We start from the raw sequence: 20,340 nt of genomic DNA, 5'->3' as shown, positions 1-20,340 counted from the left end.
CCCCGGGACTACAGTTCCCGGCATGCCTTGCGCGGGGGGCGGGAAGGGGGGGCGTCGCCGCTGCGCTCCTCTGAGGCGGCGGCGAGGCAGCGCGGCGGCGGCAGCCTCTTCTGGCCCTCTGGAGTTAGATCTGCGCGTGGGAGACGAGCCCAGAAGCGCTCAGCGGCGCTGCTGACCTTGGAACCGCCATCGAAACTTCTTATGACCGAGAGCTGCGAGGCGGAGAGCGCGCGCGCCGGGCGGAGAGGGCGGCGAGGTGAGGGGCGCCGGCAGGGCCGTGCCGCCGCGGGGGGGGGGGGGGGGGGGCGGGGGGCGGCTCGCCGTGGGCGGCTGCTGCGGCCTCCCTGCGCCGTCTGGTGCAGCCGGGCCTCGCCGAGGGGTTGGCACGGTGCAGCCCGGAAAGACCATGGGGGAAGGCTGCGGCGTGAGGAAAAGCCGCCGCTGCGCCGCTCGGTTTAAGCGACGCACCTTGTCCACGGGTCGCTGACCGTCGCACATCTTCGCAGCATCAGGGCCTCAGGTGGTAAACTGTACAAGCAGAGGTAGTTTTAACGTGGAGTAATGTTGGATATGGCGTGGAGTGAACAGTATGTCTCACGAGACGTTGCAATTCAGTCTTAAGGCCCTCTCCGATAGCTACTTCTCAGGACAAAATATGCATGAAAATCAGTTGTAGTTTTGTTTAAATAAGGACCCTCTTCTTCTGAAGTGGTGTATAATGCATAAGAAATAGCTGACTTGATAGAAATACCCAGTAAAGGTTCATTAAAGCCTGTGGAAAGAATACAGGGATAAGCCCTATGGTTTTTGCTCTTTGAGAAGTGCTTTTGTCACATGCCAACAAATTGCTTTTAAATCTTTACAGATAAATGGACTATAAGAAAATTACGGATGAGATTGCAAAAAAAGTTTTATCATACAACCAAGATACCTCAGGATGGAGAGTGATAAAAGTTTCAGTAAGGAAACATTAATTAATATTATTTATGAAATTATTTTTATGAAATCTATTTTGTTGTCAAAGGTGCTTACAATTTTTTTTACTTTAAACACTAGTTGAATACTTTTTATCAACTCCTAACTTATTATTTTTCTTTTCTCTTTTAAGAAAAATATTACAGTTGCTTCAAAGCCTTCAAAAGAATATTCAGGAAACATGTAAGTATTTTCATTTTGTTTGTCATTGTAGTGAATACAAAGTTCAGTTTTTAACAGTGATACCCAAGACCTGAATAGAAAAACTAATCATAATCTATCCTTCTTAAAGCTATTAAGTTAAATTTTCTGGGCTGTAGAAAAGATGTTGTGATTATAGTTACATAGTGTCAGCCACAGTGCTGGAATAGAGAAGAGATGGATTTCCCAAATAATGTTCAAAAGTGCCATGAAAATTAAATGTTGAATAACAGTTATTATTATGGAATAAGTAAATATGGAATCACAGTTTTGGCCTGAAGTTAGTAGGAAAATTCTATTCAAACCATTACATTTCACCTTCCCTTTTCATCTCTTTCTTTGTGAAATGACTGATACTCACACATGTAAACATACTTTCTCACTCTCCCTTATCTGTCCTTTTTCTGCCCTCCTTCTTTCCAGCATCTGAAACGGAATACGCTGCATCAGCGATGAGAGGCTCATGCAGCCTCCAGAGCAGCAACTTTATCTGTCCTTCCTTCTCTTGAGCTATGAATTCTGTGCAACTTTTGTTAAGCAGCTGGATTTGGCCCAAAGAGTGGAGTTAGGTGAGGCAGACTAGGCTGGTTCTCACAGCTTGCTGTCACTCGTAAGAGTTCGTGTTGCTCCTTCACAGTCCTGTGCTCTTCTTCCTTACCCCTCTCCTGGCTCTGCAGTTCTGCTTCTCATTTGTGCTGGCTGTGGCACTCAACTGATCCCTTAGTGGCTAGGGTAAAAAAAATCACCTAGAAGAGAAGTGTGTGAAAGGGGAAGAAAAGAGGCACTTATGACATGTCCTGAGCTTTTCTCCTTTTTTAAATGCTTAATGGTTATTCAGTTATGTGAAATATCAATCTAGACAGATACACGGTAGAGAAAATTTGCATCTGATACTTTTTTTATTCTGAATATGATATGTTCCTGACTAGTGGTATTCTAAATCCAAAAGTCTTGCTCAGTATTTTTTCTGAAGGTCTCAACAACAAAGGTATTCACTACAGAAGTCAATGCTGTATCACTAGCATTGCTGAAGAATTATACTATAGTATTATAATGAGAAATAGCTCATTAGAATATGTTAAAAGTATTGTTATTGTAATAGAAATTTGTATACTTTAGAAGTGGCATTATTTGTTCTCCTACTTCAGATCTTATCCCAATACAGGTAAATACAGGCGAGTGAGAGTCTGGATGCTTAGAATTCTTTGCCTCACTTGTTTCCATGCAAGAAAAAGATATGTTATAGTCCCAATCAGTCACATAGCCATTTTTAGCTGTACTAAGTAGACTTGTCTGTAGTAAGTTCTTTGCAGTTAGAAGAATCATCATGGTGCTTTCTGCCTTTTTGTTTAGGAAGCCCCAAATCCATCATTTGTGGGTTTTTTGTAAAAATCTTTATATGGCGCACATTAAGAAGCTGTATTGGTCCCTAGCATGTCTTTTATGAAGTAATATTAGCTGCTTCTGGGAGCAAAACTAGGGCTGTTCCCATTTCCAGTTTGACACTGCATGTTTATTAACTACGTACTGCAGATGCCAGTTTCCTTTTTAATTGACAGGAGTATTAACAGTTTGCTCTGCTAGCTAACAGAAGTCAATATGTGATCTGCTACTGAAAAAGCATGCAAATCCTGGCTTCAATCAGGTGAAGTGCCCTTTCTTTTATTCTAGCAATTGTATTTTTCAGAGGCCTTGCGTAGAGGAAACCCTTCTGATTAACGACTCATACTGAGTTTAGGAGAGAAGATATTGCAGGATGGAGGCGAGAGCCGCTCACGAGATTGGTAAACATGATAAGTTCATGGCAGCTGTGGAAATAAAGGGTGTACCCAAATATTAATATGCTAATTTTAATTGGCTCTGCCACAGCTTACATTCCTTGTTTTTCAGTAGATATTAACATGTTTTCCATCACCATCTGCACCTGTTGTAGGTACTGGAGAATCAAGTTTCTGGAGTAGGCATATACACCCACACTGCACCCACTCCACCAAGCCACTAAGTGGTGACAAAAGTTGCTGCAGAGTGGAGAAACAGACCCGTAATTTTACAAAGCGCCTGTGTTTGGTTTTAAATTTGTTTTTTCTTTGCTCTTCCTGACTTACATTCATACATCATCAGGGTCCGTACATCTGGTTTCATGAAAACTTTTTGTAAGCATGGTCTCTTTCTGAGCACATCTGTTCATGCAGCATCCTTCACCTTCGAGTATAATTGCTGCCCATAAGTGCAATGATTCACAGTTTCTCCAGAAACTAGGTGTGAGAACTGTGGGTATTAGTGAGCAGTTGCTAGCACTGCAGGAGCTTCCTGTTCCCTTATTAGGTAGGGGCCCTATTTCCCCCCTTTGAACTCCCCAGAGGATTATGGACATAAGTTTGAGAAATGCCAGAATATACTAGCTTACAAATCTTCTCACTGTTTATTATCAAAATAGATTTTGAAAGTGTCCATTTGGAAAAAGATAAATTAATGGATGAATATTGTTACACATATTTGAACTAATAGGTTTCTATCTAATAGTTCACAATGAAAAATTCATTTAAAATGACTGGTGTCAAGAATTTAATGCTCTCAAAAAAGAGTTACAGAAGAAGTATTTTTATTATTTGAACTTTAATCAATCCAGCAAGTGCTTTACCTCATTGCCTGGCATACCCAACTGCTAGATCTTTATTATTGTATAGCTCTTTTTTGCAATTCACAAATATGAATTAATAATTTGTTTTTGTTTTTTATAAAATCCAGATACCGTGGAGAAGGGATAATTAAGGAAGTCCCTAGTAAAATTATTCCTTTTATGTATCTTCCTGAATATCGAAACAAGTGGGACAAAGCATTACAATCTTACAAGCTGTTAGAAAAGATTGACCAGGTAATATAATAATTTCATTGAATTTTTTTTTTAACTCTTTCTGCCTGTATTGTGCTGATTAAAAAGACCTCTGCTGGTACAGAGAAACTTCAATCTCTAGGATTTCAATATGAAATATATTCTAGTTTGGTAAAAACTTTTCATTTCTAAATGTGCTAGCTGATGTGAGGTAGGTATGAATTGTGTCACTCCCTTTAGGAGTTAAATATTTAATATGAAATAACCTTGAGCATGTCAAGAATTCAGTGGATGGAAAACATGAGAAGTCTCCATTAAGTGTAGGATGAGACAAAATCACATCAAAATTGAGAGAAAGCATCTCTCTGAGTTAGTGTGGTTAACACAAATTAAAAAGACACTCTTCTGGCTTGTTAGAAGCGAGGATGTTTCTTTGGTAGTATATCAACACAGAAATTTGGGGAGGGAGGGAGGTAAAGTAGGAGTTTGAAAAGTTATATATACAATTACTTCTAATCTCTGAAAAATGCAGATAGCTTCAGGACTACTTGATTGCACTTGATGGGAAAACCAGGTAACTTTTATGTGAACACAACTGTTGTAGACATAAATTAGACTGCACTCTAGGGAATCTGCAGATCAGATCCTTCTTAATTTATGTTAGATTATAGATACCGTAGTTGGACGCTGTCTTGCATTCCACTAGATGCTGAGCTATTTTAGATACACTGAAGTCAAGGACAGCATGGAAAGTGAATTGATACTGTACTAATGCAGTGATATATTACATGTTCAGAATTCCAGTTATTTTTGGCTTTGTCGCAGGCACTCTGAAAACACCTAGAGCTTAAAACACCTGTGAAGAATATCAGTTCTGTATTAGCAAGCATTTATCTAACCATTTGAAAGAGGTGGCCCTGCATATGGTTGAGAAAGGTCTAAGAGCGTATTACACATGTATAAATGTCTCAAATGTATGAAAACACTCTCTACACTGAAAAAGCAAAAATATTCCCCTTTTTCTCTTCTGCAGATCTTTCACTTCCCTCTGCCTGCTTCTGCCAGAGCTTGTCAGATATTAGAGTATGTTAGAATTATTAGAAATGTATTCAAATACATTCACTCACTTCTCTGCTTTTTTGGAACTAGTTAGTTTTAAAACACATACGCAGACTAAGGATCTTTGTCCTAGAATGTAACATACCATCTAGCATATGTATTTTAGTGCAAATTAGTATCTATGGTGCTAGAATACCTAATGTGCACATTTTGAGTTTTTTTACACACAAATCATATTCCCTGCCTCAAATCCCTGTCATGAGGAATGGCAGTCCCAGCACCCTGGAAAATCACGTTCATGGTGGTCACGTGATAGTTCAGCACTAACTGGATCTAAGAACTGTCTTTTTATGCTAACAGATAAATCCATTTTTGCCACATTCTTATTATTCAGCATATAATGCTGCTTTGCCAGGTAACTAAAACTTAGCTTCTCACTGTTAATTCAACAATTTACATTTACTTACTTGTAGGATACCGGTATATATCACAGTGTAACACACAGTTATGGTATGGGCCTGATTTCATCAAGAGATTTTGTTGACTTGGTGCATGTTAAACCCTATCCTGGTGGTATCCTTACAACTAACTGTAAGTTTTATTAACTACTGCATGTTTATATATTTTGGCTGCATTCTGGAAATCTTAATATGAATTGTTATCCAATCAGTTCTGCAGCCCAGTCACAGTATATAGTACTTGCTGCATGTGTGATCTCACTGAATTAAATATTAACAATCCTCAAACCAAAGTTTTTTTTAATTTTAATACTGCAGCGAACAAAATTGATCTTCAAAAAAATAATGTTCTTTGTTTATTCTGCTAACACAATAAGCTATTAATACATCTGCTAACAAACTGAGTTCTTTGTTCAGAACTAAACCACAACTCAGCACTAGGTATATGTAAACACATCTCAATTATAATAGTTTTGGGTATACCTGCCCAAACATCTGTAGAAATTTTTACATATATTGAATTACTTACACAAGTATTTAATATTGTTTAGGTGTTTTGCCTACAGAATACAATTGCTAAATGCCCTGCTGATCATGTGAGGTTTTTTTGTACTATCCCATTTCTGGAGTAGTGCTTTGTTTTAAAAAAGCTCTTCTTGAATCACAGTTGATAAATATATAAAATAACTAATTTGATGCTGCTTTTTTGTGTGTCAATACAGCTGTCAGCGTGGAATATTCAAGATGCCCTCCAACTCCTTCTTGTGTCCGTGGCTATAACAATCCCTGTGGGTATGTGTGTTCACCCTTGCCAGAGTAAGTATTTAAATTCTCCTTATGCTGTTATGTTTGATTATTCAGTTATCTTCTCTACGCAAAACTTAATAAAAGCCACACAAGAGCTTTTTTACTGAGCCAGTTATAGTCCAGGGAAACTTTTGTTTCCTGGAGGTCAGTTTTTTTGGCTCAGACAATCTCCTTTTGAAACTATTTAGGGAACCTCATGAGACTCATAATAATAGCTGAAGTTTGTGTCAAAGGAACTTTATCCATAATCCATTCTTTCATATGTATAATGGTATTTCAGAGATGGACTATAAATCTTAACTTGCATCTCAGTAAGTTTAGAAGCAGGAGAAATGAGTGTTAATTAAAGGCTTCTATTCTTTTCATCCTAGGAATCCAGAGCATTCTAAGCTAGTTGTATTTATCCAGCCAGAATTAGGAGGAATGCTTCCCTACTCTGTGGTGGAGACTGCAATACCTACTACTCTCATAAATTTAATCACTGAAACAAGAGCTGGACTGAAAGGCTTGAAAGACCATAATTAAACATAAGTGAAAAATAATACGCAGTTCTGCCATTTGCATCTTTCATCCGGATTCATTTTTAATAGAGGAGGAAGTTTAGTATTTTAATTGTGTATGTGGAAATATCTAAAGCTTAACTTATCTGTTAAATACTAAATTATGAATGCTAGTTTTTTCTGCTCTTGGGAATCATGTCAATCTACACTGAAGTGCCATCAAAAATACAGAATGTAGCTTTCATTGTAATCAAGTGATGTTTTGTAATATTTTTGCACTTTGTATACAGTTATGTGAAAATATGGTGGTGTAAACTATAGCAATGTTAAAATAGAGTAGTCAAAAATATTTTACCATAGCTTTAAACACATTTTGATAATTTTTTACCTCAAAATTATGTACTCCTGACTGAAACAAGCAAGCATCCTGCATACCAGAGACTTTAAACATGTTTAATTACTACAAATGTGTAATAGCAGTTAGCAACTATTTCAGTATTTTCAAATGAAACAGCCAAAGAAGAGCCTTATGAATTCAATTATAGGGCACCTCATTAAAAGCTGCTCTGTAACTCAGTTGTGTCATTTCATGAATCCTGAACACTAAACCTACAGTCAATTTTTTTTATGCTGCACACTGTCTGGGAACATCCTGGTGATACAATGTGTTTATAACTAATGCTTCCAGCCTTACCCCTCAGTCTTTCTGATGCTTCTAGTTACCAGTTAACTGCAGAAAATATCGACAGCTCTGTCAGTAAGTTTACATTACAAGTCACAGAAGCAAAGGTGCAAGTTAATAGAGCGTAGACAGTTTTCACCTTTACTGCTTCCTGCCCTCCCAAGTTGATAGTAACACTTAACAGAGTAGGCAGTAAAAATCAACAAAATATAAATTCAAAAGGTGTTTTTCTTCCCCCCAGTCAGTGTGTTAAGGTAGTAACACTGAATACTAAATGGCATTTTTGCGAACTACACTGTAGTATTTTAGGACAGTGTAGGATTTGTCTGATCACATCATGCCTCCTTACAAAATGATGTGCAAGTCAGGCTAATTACTACTTAAAAAAAAAAGAAGTCACTAGTAGGTATTATGTCAAAAGTTACCAAAATATATTTTTAATATTCACATCTTTACAATTTACATTAACTTTTTCATAGAGTGAACTGTCTTCAGTGCCCATTCTTGCAGTGCCCTTGTATTATGAAAATGTTTCATTGTGGTTTAAAATACCTTAGTAAACTGTTAGACTGTGATAAACAGGATGCTGTATTCTTTCTTCCTGTATTTGTTTTAGGCTTTTCAGAGGTTTTACCCATAAGCATTTTGGATGCAAGTTCTTCATTCTTCCATTCAGCTAGTAGTTCTTTTTGCATATCTGCAGGTAGTTCAAAAAAAGTCTTTGGGTCAACGTTAAGAGGAAATACAATTCCTTCTCTGCTACCATAGGTTTTATCCTTAGAAGTTGTTCCAAAGGCTTGCTCATCTTTACCCAAGACAGGGGCAGGCAGAACAGTTTGGCTAGCTCCAGCGTCCAGAGCCAGCAAGTCTCTCTCTCTGAAATTCAGAGGGTCCGTAGGCTTTTTTTCCCTATCACCATCTATGAGTATACTTCCAGGACACTCAGAAGAACAACTGGCATTGGAGCTGTGTGCCAGAACAGTTGCAGAGCCATGAGCTGATGTGAAGGGTATATTGCATCCTGCAGCGTTCATATCATTGTTTACTCTTTTGGAACTTAGAGAAGTGCTGTTTATCTCTTTTGGAAAACACAATGATGGTTGACTAAAAATATTCTCTGTAGGGATCATTTCTCCTGTTCTTTCAGAAATAATTTCTTTCTTGATATCTTCTGGAAGTTCCCTGAAGACCTCCTGGTTGATGTCACCAGAAGACAAATTAAATGGGAAGTCAGAAATTCCAGCTTTTCTTATACAGCTTTTCTTTTCTTCTGAAAGTTTTTTTGTTGGTGTATTTCCAGTTCTGTTGAAATTCTGGTTCCAAGAAGAGCTTGCCTGGTCTTGTGAGACATCTTCCTTTTCCTGTGGCATAATATGTACATAAAAAAAACATAAGTACCTGTTCTATATAGACTCCTAATGACTAAGTACTATTTTACTAACTGAATTCTTCAAATCATTCTTTAATAGACCATGATCTTTTTCCTTTTGATCAGTAGTGTTGTCTTTTTTCTAATCTCATTTTCAAACATAGATCTTGAAGGCAGATACACGTAGGGGTTCTCTTCTTATTTTAAAGGAGCAGATATTTTGAAGTTACATTTTACTGTTTTAAACCTTCACAGAACTTTAGAATATACAATGTGATGTTATTCATCATATTCCTCAGCAGTAAAGAAACAGAAATTTATCAATATGCAAAATTATGTCAAGCCAAAAACAGTAAATTCATTATACAAAGTAAGTTTGAGGTTACTACGTTTTTGTATTACATATCAAAATCACAGATCTTGTGGAAATATTTAGCAGTGTTTCCACAGACAACTCTTATACTGTCTAGTGTGTACAGCTGCGAGAGATATTTTGTTCAATTCAGAGCAGGAATGAAAAGCTCACCGGATCAGAAGCCAGTGCTATTGGCCAATACAGGACTGAATCTCTGATTGATTTCTATTCTGAACAGGGAGACTTATGAACACACAGAAAATAAAATGATCACTGTAAATGCATTTTTATAATAGCAACAAGGTAGATAAAATCTCACTGATGTTTATAATCTAAGGTTTTAATTTATCTAAATTAAAGCTCTGAGTTTATCTTTAAATCAGACTTATATCAATTCCACCAAAATACGATCTGTAGATCAGCTACTATAGAAGTATTAGCGCCAGGATTTTCAGATGTAAAATATGAAAAACTACACTATCCGAGTGAGTGGCCTGTTGTTTCTCAAGCGTTAAACAGATGGCAGATCTTACTGGAATGAAGAGCCAAATTCAGGGATTAGTTTTGGAAGACATCGGTTTGAATTTTTCCCTTAACGAATTCTGTTCTCTTCAGTCTAAAGGGTCAACAACCTAGCTGGCTGTCCCATTCAATCTACACTGATTAAAACAGATTTAATAGTAACTAATGAAAGAAAGCAAACAAGTAACACTTGCTCAGAAGACTCCAAAGGAATCTTTATTTTTACTATACAAATACAATTTGTGATCCTAAAGCTTCCAAAGCATTAAGATTTAAATATCTATATAGACAGAAATATCATCTCAGAACTTACTTATCTGTAAAGAAAATTTTCAGTGTCTTTCAACTTACCTGGACATTTTTACCAGAGGCTGAAAGTGGTGACACTTCTGTTAGATAAAAACCAATTGATCCTTTCTTGCTGCTAGGAAGATCTTTGAGGTTGGAGAAGCAGACACTCAGAAGAGTGAGATGAAATGGTAGATCTACGTTTATCATCTTTCGAAAGAGTTTCATTAGTATATCAACCAATGGGGATATAACACTGCTGCTTTCTAATATAAAAAAGTGGAAAAAAGCAATGTATGTAATCAAAAGCCTTCTGTAAACAACTGCTACTTAAATCATAATCTCTTTCAAAGTACAAAGGCAAAATAGTAGGCACTCTTAATTTTACATTCTGAACTTTCCTCATTTTGCATGTAAAAAAATAAAGATCAATAGTAACCTAAGAAGTTTAAAAAAATAAAAAAAATGCTACTCAACATTTTGAGAGTATTTATGACACCATCTATATCCCATGAAGCAACATTTATTCATCTCAAAAGATAAATTCCTCAAATATTAAACTCGAAATACCTGCTAAAGATTTCCAAGATAATCCGTTAAAATAACAGTCCTAGAGATTTATCCCTAAATCAGTATATCATAGGTCTTTAAGACTTCCATTTTGCCCTGTTAGGTATACCCTGAACTGAATGCAGACTGCTTTCCTCCCCCTGCTCCTCCCACCAAAATGCTGAATCTTACACCTGGGAAGGTAGCTTAGTAGTATGTACTTAGGTTAGAAGAAAAGAATTACAGAATACTTGCCAAGCTGAAGAGAGGTTTGAGAAATGATCTAGCTCTACCAAAAAGGGCCTTTACAGGGCTACGTAGGTATACAACATTACATCAACACTGGTAATACCAGCATAGTTTATTGGGATTTGCATGACTACATGAGACAAGAATAATTTTCAGTCACCTCCAACATAGCAGGAATCCACCAGCAATTCAGAAGTAAAAAGCTACACAGACTTTCAATGGTTTCCCTAGGACTGGGAGAAGTCATCTGGGGATTAATAAAGCAAGTCAGGGAACTGATTCTGCATGCTAGTATAGCAGTGATTCAGATTTATCTCCTCTCTCCCCAATTCTGAATGAAGTGTCAAATGAATCGCAATTGCTGGTTAGGCTGGAAAACTTAAGTTTGAGAAAGATGAGAGCTATGTGTTATTAATTTTAAAAAGTACATCAAAAAGATATTTTATTACATAACAGATTCCATTTATCTGGGAACATAATTCAAATCCATAGCACAGGCAAGCAGACAACTAATGTAGGAAACAGCCTCTCCCCCCACCCTCCAACTTAAAGCTACTAATCCAGCAAAGCTGAGTTAAAACTTCACAGTAACATAGATACTATTCCTACAGTGAATTTCTATATATTTTTGGCATATCTCATCAAGATATATCCATTACAAGTAATGGAAAAGCTTCCAACTATTAGGCCTAAGGAATATTATTATGAAACTAAATAATGGAGTTTTGCAGTGAAACAGATTAAGTACCTCAGATTTTTTCTTAATCCAGTTAGCCTGTACTACTTTGACAGTCATAAAACACCTGAGTAGATTCACTAGCTCTTCTCAAAACATTGTTTCTACTTCTGGGTTTGTTCTAATGCTCATACCTGACCACAACACCAGTTAACCAACATTTAAAATCTTTACACAGCCTACAATTTTCAGGCAAGTTAAAAGATAGCAGCACTAAGTGGGTACTTTCAAAAATTCAGAGTTTACCTTTTCCAAGTTTCTGAATGAGATGAGGTGGAATAGGACACTGACGACTTTCCCGATTAAACCATTTATTAGTTGAAGAAAACTGGCGGATGGTCAGTCTTATTGTGTGTGGTTTTCTTCCATCTTTGTGTATTCTACAGAACGTTAATGTGCACAAAGCAATAAGCATTACGACAAATTTTTCAGGGGACCAAGGAAACTGTCACAACATCTAGTTTAGGTTACAAGGCCATTTAATGTAAACATTATGGATCTCTCTCAATTCCTGAACTTCTATCCATGGATTATATGGGGAACTTTGGGTCCTAGCTGGTTTTCTTAAATTACTCCCAAGTTAGAAGTTCAGTACTATGTAAATACTGTTTCACAGAGTCTTCAGCTGAAGTGAGTGTTAAAATTAAGTGCGTCAGCCTGCAAAACTACCGCATATTTCTGTACTTACTACATTAAAAGCAGTGTAGCACTTACAATTGTACCCTGTATAATCCAGAATCTTTAGCTTTTCTTTGTTTTTCAAGAAAATAAGACTCCTTTAGGGGCAGAAGGTTAGCTTTAGGAGGAGGGGAAAACAAAGAAACAAAGTATGTAATTGTTTCTTTCAGCATTCAAAAGGCATGCAGATACTTTGCCTACACAAGAGTTCTTAATTCTAAATGTTATAAACAAGATGGGATGTTGAACAGCCTCAATTCAGATTTTATGATTACTGAGCAGAGTCTGATATGCAGCGAAAAGACACCCTACCCACAATGTTAATATAACTAAATTGGATATGTCTATTGCTAATCCTGCATAGATGTGGGGACAGAAGACGGTTAAGATTTGTATATTATTTTAAGACTTGAAAAGGCATGAAGAGAATATGAAACTATGTAGAGAAAAAAAAAATCAACTGATGATTTAGAAATGACACACAGAGGGGTTCAAAAGTCAGAACAGTAAGCTGAGGCACAACAGAAGAAAAAGAGTCACAGAACAGTTCAGGGCTGCTACAATATTGCTCCTTTCATTTATCTTTTTAAAATGAACTGAGAGAGTCACAGGATAGAAAGGGAAGACGGGAAAGTCACAGAAATCAAGAGTAAATCCATGCTGTCATCCTCCAGTATGCTGGTCAATTGTCAAACTGCAGTAGCTGGGTTTGTATACTGCCTGGATTCATGGGGCAAATAAAGGAGGAAGAAATAAAAATGCCTTCCAGACTAACAGAAGAATGAGCTGCGAAACAGGAGACAAGTCTTAAGTGGTGGTAACTCAGGGACTGAAATTAGAGGTAGTCACACACAAAAACCAGAAGATCTAGGGCCTTTCATAGAAAATAAAGGAGATGAGTGAAGATGCACTAAAATACTGTGATGAATCATCAGAGCAATAGAAAAGAATCAGCAAATGGAATAATGTAAAAATCTTTGTCAAGGAAGCTGCATGGGAATGGAATAGCTGGCAGCCGGCCGAGGAAGGAGGATACAAAAGACAGTTCTAAGAGAAAAATGAGGCAACGCAGAAGGACAATTCATGACTTGAGACAAAAGGCCAAAGGGGAAGAGTGGTTGGAAAGGCAGGTGCTGTCCCTGCAAGTACATTTTGCTGAAAGAACTATTATAGAGTATGAGACAAACCTTACATATGCTCAAAGTCCTTTCATGTCACAAATTTAGTCAGCAAAAAGAGCTATTGAAGACAGTCACCTGTCTAAGAGGTTAGCAAGCAGCTCTTCAATTTTCTCTTTAACTTGCACTTCTGATGAACATTTTTTAAAGGAATCTTCTTCACTAAAGGACTGAAAAAAAACACATTAGTCCTTTCAATTTTATAATTAGCTCAAAATTCTCATCAAAATCAAGTATGCAGATTGAAATCTAAGATGCCTTTGATAGTCAGCTCAATTGAATTTCAGGAGCATGATACATTAATATATCCTAAGTTATATTAGGGAATACATATACAAAACTAGGAATTGTTATATTAAAGTAGCACTATAATTGGAAACCATTTCAATTGGCCTAGTGAAGCTGTACAAAAATCAAAGCAATTTTTTGCCCTTTAAAAGGACTTCAGAACAATACTTGTACCTGAGGAGGGCCTGATGGAGTCACAGGGGAGTCATCCTCTCCATAGCTGAGTTTTTGGATACGCTGAGCAGCAGAAACACCAAGTTCCTTCTCTAATACAGCAGACGGACACGCCTGGAGATCACACACGCTTTTAAGACCCAGCGTTTTGAGGCGTTGAGTAGTTTTATAGCCAATGCCTAAATAAAATGTATATTAAATACACAGAAAAGTTATTAAAGGATTTTCTTTAAAAACTCTCAGACTCGTCGACCAAAACATCTAGCTAGTCCACTATCCTGCTGTCAAAAGCATCCTATAGCACAGAACACAGGGAAAAATAAAGGCAAGAGGGTCATGCAGATTCTTCTACTGCTCTTCCAGATGGTAACAGGTAAGACACTTCCTGAGTTCAGGACTTCATCTAAGAAAAAAAGTCACTTTTAGTAGCTACTGACTGACCAATACATATTTTTTGTACTATAACTTTAAAGCTTATTTATTCTTTTAATCTCCTAAACATATGGGGCAATGAATTCTACTACATAATCTTGTCTAGTGTAAAACAGCTTATACATATTGACCGATAACTCCATTTGGAAAACTTCAACTCTTATATTGTGGAAAACAGTGAGAGAGTGCTATCCCATTCAGCTCAGTACCATTTATAATTTTATACACTGTGTCTCCCATCAGCAAAGCTTAACAAAATGTATTTATACATCTTGTAAATAAAGTACTAAAAGATTATGAAAACATCATTACTAATCCAATATTAAAAATCTATACCCATAAGTAAATATAAATGCCTGGCCATTTAGAATTCAGTACTGACAATTACTATTTCCATTACTGTATTGCAAGATTTTCAGCAAAATTTTTGGTAAGTTTCTGTTCCAAGTTTTGGAATCTGCCATTAGAAAAGCCACACTGGGACAGAACAAAGATCTGCCAAAGTCTGTAGCCTCGATCAGTATTTCTTGGCCAACAGCGTGGTGTCAGCATAGAGTAACTAGAAAAGTACTTTCTCAGAATATTCTCTCAGGCTCCAATAGACTGTTTTAATAACTCTCAATAGATTTTCAGTCATCAAATTAAAAAAAAAAGTTGCATATAAAAGCTAATATCAGCCATAGTGCTTGAGCCTCAATAAAAATAAACCGGAAATTAAGTATTTTTGAAGGCATCCTAAAGAATGCTATAACACTTCTATGACAATGAAAAATGAAAAGAACTGAAGTGTTTCCATTGCTTCTGCAAAATAAAATTCAGAAACAGTGTAAGAAATGAAAAACAAAACCCGAAAAACACCTCCAAATCCTCCCATTCCCTTTCAAGAACTAGACTGCAAAATTATTTCAGCTATAATTTCTGAAGTATTGTTTTTCTCATATTTGTCAAAGCTCTCCATATGCTCTCCATCAGTGCTTATAGTACCACCTTCTTACCAGGCACTTTGTTGATGTGCTCAAGGTTGCGTATGAGATCCTGACAGCTTTCAGGCAGAAGAAGTGTTTGTTGATTTGGTTTAAAGGTACCAGACACAAGCTTAGCCAGTAATTTGTTAGAAGCCACTCCAGCACAGCCTGTGAGGCCCAGTCTAGCGTGCACAGCTTCCCTCAACTCCTCTGCAATCTGAGATCCAATAACTAGTCTTACGTGCATTGTATCATGGAAATTGATGGCTGCAGAAGACAAAGAAAGGGGGGCTCAGAATGTAAGTAGTCACTTAGCTAATTCTCTATTAAGATGTAGAGATTTTTTACAAAATGGATTAAAACAGTGTAAGAAAGTATGGTCCCATGGGTCAGATGGTATTGCCATGGCTTTAGCATTCAAGTTTAAGCTCACTCCTATCTCTCAAAAATCCTGGTAAAAGAGAAATGCTACTTTTCAAAAGCAGGGGCATACTCTTCAAGGATAAATAATGTTTAGGGAGTATTTCAAATATAAAATATAATATATTTGTAGATATCAAAGGAAAGTGTTAAATCAGATTCTTGCATCAATGTAACCAAATCAGTGTTTTAGGAATGCCTGCCACGTAAGCTTTTATTATTCAGATGCAAACACTGATGAGGAAAAATCTTTTCAGATATTTCCCCTTCTCAAACCATATTCAAAATCATAGAAGTAGCTCAAAGTAACATCACATCCAGGAAAGAACAATTGCCTTCTTCCCTAGTATAAGAAATGAGTATCAGAGTATACATACCACATGCATGTATGAGAAGTCACAATAAAGATGTATAAAGCAGCTACTTCAATCCCAGTAACTCTATTCCTGACCTAAAGGCTGTAGCAAAAGCTTACTTTTAATTCATAAAAAAAATCATTAAGTTTTTCCAACTGGCAATAAAGTTCAAACTCAATGAAAATTCTAACTGTCTTAGTACATTAAAACTATCTTAAAGGAGGAAAAAAAAAAAAAAAAAAGACAACAGCAAACTGTTCCTCCGAATCATTGTGCACGCTCATCTGCTCCGGACTTACTTTTTGTACAAACTAATCAGAACACTGATTCCCATTTGTGATCCATGCGTTCCCAAGCACGGAAAACAAGGTTAGAACAACTGGAGTTGCCAACTGCTCAGCTTTAGACAACACTTAGAAGCAGACTGATGCTTTGTATTGAACTTCACAAGAATTTAGGCTATTTTTCAACAGAAAGAAGGCTCAGCTCACCTTGGTCGTTGTATACATGGCCAGACACACATAGTCTGGAACATCCACTTTGTTGTAGCCGTTTTAGTCTTTTCTCTACAATCTCTGTGATATCCACAAAATTTTCATCAAACCCAAGCCTTTCCACTAGTGGACAAAATTCTTCCAACAAATCTAGCATGAAAAAAAATAACCAAGGATAAACTGAGCTTTAATATTTGCATCAACCCACAGCCGATTCCCCATGGATTCAAGTAGGATGCTTGCACGAGTAGAGATGGTGTTCCCTTCTGGATTAAAAAAAAAAAAAAAAAAAAAAAAGAAAAAAGAAAAAATCCACATTTTTAAGTCTTTTTAGTATCTCTTCATTCTAGTTGTCTCTGATCTGCTGTTCTTCTCCCCCAATCTTTTTTCTTCAATTCTTTTTGAGACTATAGTTTTTACATTGCAGAGATTTGAGATTACAGTTCTCTGTGATACCTTGTCCAAGGGAATCCCAGTTTACCAGCCATGTGGGCTTTCACCTTTAAATTATTACTACTACATTTAATTACTGTTTTTAATGACTAACTGTTAATAATGCTGGCATATCACTTAGTTAAGATTAAACTCTAAAGTTAAGAGATATCAGAGAAGTTCACCCACCTGCAGGGATCAGGATTCTGTTCTCCATCACTTTTTATTTGGAAATTTATTACTGAAGTCATTAGGAACAATTTTTTTTAATTTAAATAAATAAGTATATGGGCATAATCCTAATATAGCATACAGATCCCATGAAGTGTGATATATAATGCCTGACAAAGATTGAAACCAAGTCTAAGAGCCTATTTTATGGAATATTAAATTGACATTGCACAACTGTAGGTATTACCACCATAGTATAAGGCTCATTCTCCTAAGAACTTTTAGAGCAGGAAAATACAACATAGTAATATTATTACACATGCAAGCATGTGCACAGAGTTTAACAGAGTCTTTGTTCTCTATTGAATTGTTAATTTGTACCTGTAACCTTGTATGACATTTCCCTATATTGAGTTAGATCCTCTCCATTAACCAGCATCAGTTGAGGAAACTTCTCTTTAGCATCCCTGACGGACACCAGTTTCTTAATTCCAAGTTTTCTGGCTTCATAGTTACAAGTAACTACAATGTTTTTCTGTTGCACACCTGAAAAATAATAGTTAAATGATTTCAAAAATTTAGGTTTCTCTGTATTTCACAAAAGGCCACAGTACTTTGACACCACTGCCAAAAACTGCAATGTACATGCTTTGATCAGAATGCAATGTTATAAACAAGCAAGCAAACGAAGAATATTAATCTTATTTCACAAGACAAATCTCTTAATTTAAGTTACTTGATGGCAAGAACATTTTAAAACATTATAGCTTTTAATTTTCCATTTTAATATCACTCTCAATTTTGGGCCTTTTCAGACAATCATATCTGGAAAACTGTTCTTTATAAAATAGTCAATTTAAGAAGTACTTTCTCCACTGATCCTAGACATTGACTGCCTTGCATTTATTCTTAACTTCTGAATGGAATAAAGTATGCTCTGAGCATGACTGTGTCAAAAGGAACAGACTCATTTGCGGAGCTCAGCCCTCTCTTTGCTCATGTATGACAGAAATCATCTGCAATCCCCAGAACTGTTCGGACATGTTGGCAAGCACCTATACTCCTCCTCAAGAGCATTTACCAGTCTTGTACTCACACAGCTACAAGGAATCCTAGTCTGCCCCTTGCTCATTCCGGATGTGGTTAAAGCTACTGTGTGACTGTCTACATCTAACTACGCAGGCACGTCCGTAGTTTCTTCTGCCTGAACGCACATAATCCCCAAATTAACCAGCAGCAAAATAAGTCATACCTAAAGGCTTGTCTCTTAATTCAGGATTACGGATCATTTCTACTTGTGCATAAAAGCAGTCCAAGTCAATGTGAACAATCACTCTGCACGCTGTATTTCCTGCTGATACAGACTTACTGTGGCCTGCTGCAAGGAAAGTAAATAAAAATTACTAGCAGCCTTATATTTGATGTAATAAAGTTTTTTTTTTTTTTAATCTACACTAGCAAACAGATACTACAAAAGGTTTACATTAATTGTAGCACTACAGTAATTCTAGAATTTCTTATGACTGTAATTAATCCACAGCAATTCAGCATACTAATAAACATTTTCCCCTATTTTCAGACAGTCAGCTGGATGTCTTTTCACCCTGAATCATTTTAGAACATCATTTTACTGACACAACATCCTTTCATAGTGGAGTACTGAAACTTCTTTTTAATATATTTCTAGAAAATAAGCTTTCTTCAACTCAGCTTAGATGTCAATATTATGCTTCGCTGATAGAGCTAACTTTCCTACCTCTTTTAGAGTATACCCTTTACAAGTTTCATAAAATTTCAGCTTGTGGATGCTTTCAAGTAAATTAACAAAGCACTTTCTAAAAGGTTTATGAGACACAGATATCGAAGCTTTCCCAAAGGCTGCCAGTGAAGACAGCAACTGATCATCTAACAAACAGCAAACCCTGCTATGGAAAAAAAAATGCCAAGTCGTTTCTTTTTTTTTTTTTTTGAAATCACTTTTATTTCTGTAAACTGAAAGAACTAGTTCAAAGTTGATGTTGTCCAAATGAAATCTTTTAGACTTTGGTCTATTTCTAAATATTGTTTTTTCTAAATGCCCTATTGAAGTCAGCTGAGGTAAGTGGAAAAGCGAAGTAATTATCAGCAGGATCACAAAGAAAAAAAAACATATTTTTTTTAATACTGGAGTTGCTGAGCCACTGAATACCAGCACAAGTAAAGGTTAAAGCCTGCAGAGGAGAGGTACTCTCTCGCCTTACAAACACTGCAGCTTTCTAAAGGATTGGTTCTTTTCTCCTGGAGAATTCAGTTTTGTTCTCTTTGGATAGAAGAAACTTAGTTTAAGTTAAAACATACCTAAATAGACAAATTTGAATACTAAAATATCATCCACCACGATTCATAGCTTTTTTATTTCTACTGATGCTGTTTCCTAAGCCACTCCGAGCCAGACACAGCCCTTTACCACTAACGCAAAACCTCGCCAGCGCATATTCACTCCAAAGCAAAGAGGGAGCCTCGGCCCAGGCCCACGCGAGTTGCCAGCCCGCAGGGAGAGGAGGGCTGCCCCCGGGGGCAGCTCCCCGCTCCCCTTCCCCCACAGCGGCGGGGGCCGCGGGGCGAAGCCACGGAGGGCGGCAGCAACGGTTCCCCGCGGGACAGGGCCGGCGCGGGCGAGCTCCTGTCAGCGGCGGCCGCCTCCCCGCCCGGCGACGAAGGGAGGCCCGCGCCTCAACCGCCCCCCCGCCCTTCACCTCAGCCGGCGCGCGCGCCTCAACCGCCCCCCCGCCCTTCACCTCAGCCGGCGCGCGCGCCTCCCCCGCCGACCACCCCTCCCCCTTCGCCTCAGCCCTCGCGCCAGCGCTGCGCGCGCCGCCTCCCTCAGTCCCCTCAGCCGGCGCCATTGCTCCCCCGCCCCGCAACCGCCGCCGCGGCCCGCGCTCACACGGGGCGGGCGGAGCGGTCCTGCCGCCGGACTGCGGGCGAAGCCAGTCCTCCTCGTCGTCCTCCGTGGGCGGCGGGAAGGGCTCCATGCCGCCCAAGGGCTGACTCATCCGCCGCCGCAGAGCCGCTCCCCGAACCGCCGCCGCCGCCGCCGGCGGGGATGGCCGAGCGGCCGCGCTCCCGGAGTTGGGCTCGCGCGGCGCCCGCCCCCGCGGAGGAGGGGGCCGACCGGCGGCGCCCGCCC

General features: G+C 38.1%; 2 protein-coding genes across 6 annotated transcripts; one reads left to right on the top strand and one right to left on the bottom strand.

Annotated features, from left to right (window-relative positions):
- Positions 1–35: 35 nt before the first annotated feature.
- On the top strand, positions 36–14,366 carry LOC135324794 (stAR-related lipid transfer protein 6-like). Of its 2 annotated transcripts, none has more exons than XM_064501714.1 (7): positions 36–256; positions 866–959; positions 1,109–1,158; positions 3,925–4,051; positions 5,542–5,659; positions 6,249–6,342; positions 13,880–14,366. In XM_064501714.1, the coding sequence occupies exons 2-7, from the start codon at positions 870–872 to the stop codon at positions 13,914–13,916; spliced, it is 516 nt and encodes a 171-aa protein (XP_064357784.1). In that variant the 5' UTR covers positions 36–256; positions 866–869; the 3' UTR covers positions 13,917–14,366. The 2 variants fall into 2 exon arrangements, with proteins under 2 accessions (XP_064357784.1, XP_064357783.1); XM_064501713.1 differs by lacking the exon at positions 13,880–14,366 and adding an exon at positions 6,705–7,409.
- LOC135324792 (DNA polymerase iota-like) lies at positions 7,925–20,311 on the bottom strand. 4 transcript variants are annotated; one of them, XM_064501708.1, is made up of 10 exons: positions 20,098–20,310; positions 18,424–18,549; positions 17,553–17,717; positions 16,566–16,718; positions 15,329–15,565; positions 13,902–14,080; positions 13,518–13,609; positions 11,830–11,963; positions 10,113–10,315; positions 7,925–8,876 (listed from the first exon to the last, which is right to left on the bottom strand). In XM_064501708.1, the coding sequence occupies exons 1-10, from the start codon at positions 20,204–20,206 to the stop codon at positions 8,049–8,051; spliced, it is 2,226 nt and encodes a 741-aa protein (XP_064357778.1). In that variant the 5' UTR covers positions 20,207–20,310; the 3' UTR covers positions 7,925–8,048. The 4 variants fall into 4 exon arrangements, 3 of the variants coding, with proteins under 3 accessions (XP_064357778.1, XP_064357780.1, XP_064357781.1); XM_064501710.1 differs by having other exon boundaries at positions 18,424–18,546; XR_010386054.1 differs by lacking the exon at positions 7,925–8,876 and adding an exon at positions 11,008–11,225 and having other exon boundaries at positions 10,179–10,315; positions 20,098–20,311.
- Between the last annotated feature and the right edge of the window lie 29 nt (positions 20,312–20,340).

Source organism: Dromaius novaehollandiae, chromosome Z, assembly GCF_036370855.1.
Source record: "Dromaius novaehollandiae isolate bDroNov1 chromosome Z, bDroNov1.hap1, whole genome shotgun sequence".
NCBI lineage: Eukaryota > Metazoa > Chordata > Aves > Casuariiformes > Dromaiidae > Dromaius > Dromaius novaehollandiae.
The sequence above is the reverse complement of the archived record's forward strand: the minus strand, read 5'-3'. Positions and strand labels throughout refer to the sequence as shown.